The following is a 5,066-nucleotide window of genomic DNA, read 5'->3' on the forward strand; positions in this document are numbered from 1 at the left end:
AGGTTTGCAATGGGCATCTGAGTGTCACATTGAATCATCCATTAATAGAAATGTAAACACGGTCCATATTTGAGAAAAGGTGCCACTCAAAGTAATCAACACTTCTTTCCATTGAGTGCACTATTTGGGACCGTCTCCTCATGGCAATGCTGCACCACAACGGTCAGTCTACCATTGCTATTAATGGGGCATATGACAACCCTCACACCACTATTGACAACATCATGATCTGTCAATTGAACTGTAACTTGTGTCCAGATATGTTTTTAATCCTTTGGGGCCCCCCCCAAAAAGATGTCATTCAATCACTCCTACAAATGTTTGTTAAGAGAAGAAAATCAATGTTTGATTTGAAAATGCTGGCTCGAATATTTGCGACATTCTGCACTGGCTGAGATGTCTTTGTTTTTTTAAAGGATCATCAATTGTTACTGTACCACCGGTGCAAACTATCAATGGTTTTTGAAAATTCATTATTAAAAGGAGAGAGACAGATGGCTACAAAGAATGTTTTAATGCCAAATTCACCAATTGTAAGAGACTTAATTATTTGACTCCTTCCTTTCAGTATCCAAGGTGATGGAACGTGTGACCTCCATAGAGGGTAGGCTGACACGCCTAGGAAGGAGGGTGTCACGACTGGAGCGACGCGATCAACAGAGGAAAAGCGCCTCCACGGGCCCCACCACTGCCAGTGGTGAACACTCCCAGTAACGGTTTAAAATGTTTGTTTTGGAACTGTTTTGATTGCTCTTTGTGGAAGTTTTCAACCCCCCCCCCCCAGTTAACCTGTCTGTTTATCTCGCCCTCATTTTGAACTCTCAAGCATTTTGAACAGATAAGTTTATTCTGAAAGAAAAAAGAATATATTGAAATACGTCTAACTGTTAACATGTACATAGTTTTTATTGTGTGACAACAAAGACCTTTTTCCAGACTTCAACTTTGTCTGACTTGTTATTCCAATTTGTAATCGAAAAAATGAACTGACAAAGCCACAAAGAGGGCTCATTTTCCAAAAAACCATCCCTTCATCATCTCATCTCAAAGTGGGAAAGAAAACTATCGGGATGTAACCTGACCACCAATCAATAACTATTTTTATTTTTCATTTTGCCGATGCTACAAAGTTAACCTGTCCCTTGCCCTACCGACACAAGCACGCCTCACATTAACATTTCTTGTTGCTGTGGTCTGGGATTCCTGTTGAGTGTTTCCCAATTCAGAGGGAGCGTTACTCAGCCTTTGCTGTACCATTATCTCACCCAGTGTCTGTAATGTGCTGACCGCTGTTTTCATAACTTCGAGATTCTCCCTCCAGGAAGCCCTAAGATCACTCCTCTCCTGCCGAGTCTCCTCTAGAAATTCCCTCTGCACCCTCTTGTCCTCCTCGAGCCACTTAACAGTCTCTTTCCTTTCAATTCTCCATTCGTCAAGCTGCTCACGGTGAACCTCCTTTGCCTGGCTCAGCATTCTGTCTGCGACTCCGAACAAGGCTGCATTTTTTCGTTTTCTATTTCTTATTTTGGAGAGACGTGTCCCCGGAGACAGCTCAGCAAGATCCATAGGATATCCACCTGTGAGACAGGGATAATGGAGAGTGTGGTTTTAAGCCTTTTTTTCCCCCTCCAAAACACAGTTGCATTTTTGGAAACAAAAGCATGAACTAAATCCACACGACACTTTGCACATTGTCAGAAAACAAGCATGGTGTCCACATCATAAGCTATGTCTGAAAAACGAACATCCATGAGTTGCCATGTCAGGTCATCTGCGCAATCTTCATGATTTGATGGATTGATGCAATAGTCAATGTCTGTTTGAGAGACTGTGATGAGTGCGTGGTGTCGATGACTGAAAGTGTGGTGCGTGCCGTTGGCCTTTTGTGTTTAGTGGAAAGAAAGAAATGGCAAAGGAGACAGAAAAAGTCTGGCTTGCAGTGTGAAGCATGGGTATGTCTGAGCGGTCATGAGTGTTAAACCACCCAAGTAAAATCTGTCATGTGCATGGTAGGGAAAGAACATTCACAATGCAGCCATAAGATGATCCGCTCCATTCCTGACCCATTCCTTTCAAAGGGCAGTGTCCGGAGCAATCATGTGTAGGATTGCAATGTCAATAAGGGATAGACAGAGACCGAACGATTACTACTTAAGTTGTGCATTCATCTCTGTGAGCCAAGTTTTGAGTCCAAGAAAGAGGCCAACAGTTTGTGAAGGCTTGGCACATATTTTTGTGCTTTGTCTTAATTATGTGGAGTGTAAGAAATAACGTTCAACATTATATAACCAATGGTTGTTGTGGGTTTTTCAGGGCTGTATTGCCGTGGTCTTGGCATTGTAGTTCATACACATACACATACACATACACATACACATACACATACACATACACATACACATACACATACACAAATACAAAAACATACATACATACATACATACATACATACATACATACATACATACATACATGTATGTATGTGTGTATGTATGTGTTTGTGTGTGTGTGTGTGTGTGTGTGTACATACACACACACATGTATGTATGTATGTATGTATGTATGTGTATACATACATACAAATACATACATATATATATATATACACACACACACACACACATACATATAGATATACATAAACATATACAAATACATAGATACATATCTATATCTATATCTATATCTATATCTATATCTATATCTATATCTATATCTATGTATACACACACATACATACATATATATCTATATCAATATCTATGTATAAACATATATGTGTGTGTGTGTATGCATGTATGTGTGTGTGTATATATGTGTATATATGTGTGTATATATACACGTGTGTGTGTATATATACATATATGCATATCTATGCATATGTCTCTATCTATCTATCTATCTATCTATCTATCTATCTATCTATCTATCTATCTATCTATCTATCTATCTATCTATCTATCTACATATAAATATATGTATGAATGTTTGTGTGTGTGTATGTGTATATATACGTTCATATAAATGTTGATTTTTTTGACAGTCACCTGGACATGATTCCTTGGGAGATGAAGGGACAACCGGATCTGATGTCCAGTCTTCCTGGGCATCATTGCAAGGCTCCATGTTCTCTGCAAGGAAACACATTGATGTTGATCAAAAGCAAACTATGCACTCCGCATCCTTTAATGCTCCGCTTTATATTTGAATGATTGTCCAGATTTCTTTCAACTCTGTTTGGTCTATCCCCAAGTGAATAAGACAAACCCCGCCATGAACAAGTATGTCAAGCATTTTATAAATCCCATCTAACCACGTGTTTGATCGAACAGGCGCAAGAAATTCCGCCATACATGATTTTTCTCTAAAATAAAACAGTTAAAATAAATTTTTTTTGCATGAAATGACTAGTGTCACACAATAATTGTCAATCTTTCCCATGATCACCAAGTCCGGTTGTCGTAGACTGTGGCCATGGAAGCACCAGTCCATACCTATCATTTTCCCCACAAAATAACAAAACAAAAATCTCATGATTTGGATGACCAACATTGCAAAAGGGATTGTCACAACTTATGAATTGTCAAGGGCACACATCACCCTGCCTTTCTGCTGTTGTCGACAACTCGACATTGTGACTTGACTTGATGTGGCCACCGACACAATGGAACGTTGTGAATGGCCACACATCGCTTTCAGGCAAGCATGGATCAGCTGTTCCAATGCATCGTCCATGACAAGTCCATGTGCTGATGTGCGCTTGTAATTGTGTCTGACTATGGGTTTTTCCTCTCAAATAGCTCAAGTGAAAGTGTTTCATTTGGTGAACACCATAGATTGTTAACTTGATTCCGGAAACAGAATCCTACAGCACATCCCGCTGTCCAGGAATGCATCCAGGACATCAATCTATGAGGGAAATAAGTGCTGTCCCATGTCACCTCAAGGTTTTTGGAGCATTGCGAAGGTACTTTGCATCACTCACCTTTGTCTGCCAGGCCATCTATTGTGTGATCCAGGTCACAGTCCGTTTCCTCTTCTGTGGACATGGAGCTGTGTGCTTTTAACAGAAAGAGAAAAACACAACAAAACAAATGAACATTGAGCTTACTTGTTCTTGCCCGGCAAGCATCAACAAAGAGTTAATCAACCATGTGCAAGCAATGGACAACCCATGTTACCTCTAGGTGCAGGCGTCGAGCTCCGAATCTGTTCGTAGTCAACAGTGACAAGATCATGACTGAAGAGCTCTTCCGAGCCGTCTGCAGGTGTAACATCTGGATGTTTGGAACTTTCCTGCACTGCAAGATTTAGGCTACGAGCGATGCGCTTTGGCTTCACACTTGCGTCCCCTCTTAGTATGCTGTGTAGCTCTCTGAAGTAAGCGCAAGTTGTGGGCGCATTCCCAGATGTGCCATTATGGGCAATCACCCTCTTGTATTCAAGTCTCATACTCTTGGTCTTGTTCCGGCACTCAAGAGCAGATCTTTTGTGACCACGAGCAGCCATTTGGTTGGCAATTTTTCGAAAACAGTCAATGTTCCTATGCGATCTGCGTAAGGCCTCCTGGATCTTGTCCTCCCCCCACAAGTCCAAGAGATCAATAATTTCTCTTTCACGCCATGTCGCGGTCCGGACATTGATTGAGTTTTCCATGGCCTCCAGTAGAATCGGTGACCAGAGGAAAAAAAACCCACCTTGAGACAGTAGTGATCAGATTTTCTTTCTGCCTACTTAAGACTCTTCAGCGATGGCGGCTCCACGCCCGGAATCAGCCCACTCAATCATCCAGAGCATGCGCAAAAGGTCCTTTGTGACCGTTAGATTTGGCGCAGAATGTTGACCCAAAAATTAAAATTTCGATATACCACATTATCGAATTCACATAACACAACCACCCCGAATTTAAAAGCATCGCATTAAATCGCTCCAAAAAAAAGGTGAATACTTCAAGGAAAACAAAAACCACGATTGTTAACGCTGGATAAGAACACAAATTATGGTGGGATTGTTTTTCGATAATCACTGTTCTCTACATCAGATTGATAGATGGAAAAATCACGTTT

At 40.9% G+C, this 5,066-nt stretch overlaps 1 protein-coding gene across 1 annotated transcript; it reads right to left on the bottom strand.

Annotated features, from left to right (window-relative positions):
- Positions 1 to 881: 881 nt before the first annotated feature.
- On the bottom strand, positions 882 to 4,656 carry LOC129336974 (uncharacterized). Its single transcript, XM_054990408.1, has 4 exons — positions 4,182 to 4,656; positions 3,986 to 4,060; positions 3,048 to 3,131; positions 882 to 1,577 (listed from the first exon to the last, which is right to left on the bottom strand). The coding sequence occupies exons 1-4, from the start codon at positions 4,654 to 4,656 to the stop codon at positions 1,123 to 1,125; spliced, it is 1,089 nt and encodes a 362-aa protein (XP_054846383.1). The 3' UTR covers positions 882 to 1,122.
- Positions 4,657 to 5,066: the final 410 nt, after the last annotated feature.

Source organism: Eublepharis macularius, chromosome 10 (assembly GCF_028583425.1).
Source record: "Eublepharis macularius isolate TG4126 chromosome 10, MPM_Emac_v1.0, whole genome shotgun sequence".
NCBI classification, from domain to species: Eukaryota; Metazoa; Chordata; class Lepidosauria; order Squamata; family Eublepharidae; genus Eublepharis; species Eublepharis macularius.

Excerpts from the sequence above, each read along its gene's own strand:
- LOC129336974 (XM_054990408.1), bottom strand. The coding sequence starts at position 4,656 with ATGGAAAACTCAATCAATGTCCGGACCGCGACATGGCGTGAAAGAGAA. Across the intron at positions 3,132-3,985 it reads AGATGGCCTGGCAGACAAAG|AGAACATGGAGCCTTGCAAT; the intron begins GTGAGTGATGCA and ends GTTTCCTTGCAG. Across the intron at positions 1,578-3,047 it reads TCCCAAGGAATCATGTCCAG|GTGGATATCCTATGGATCTT; the intron begins GTGACTGTCAAA and ends CCTGTCTCACAG.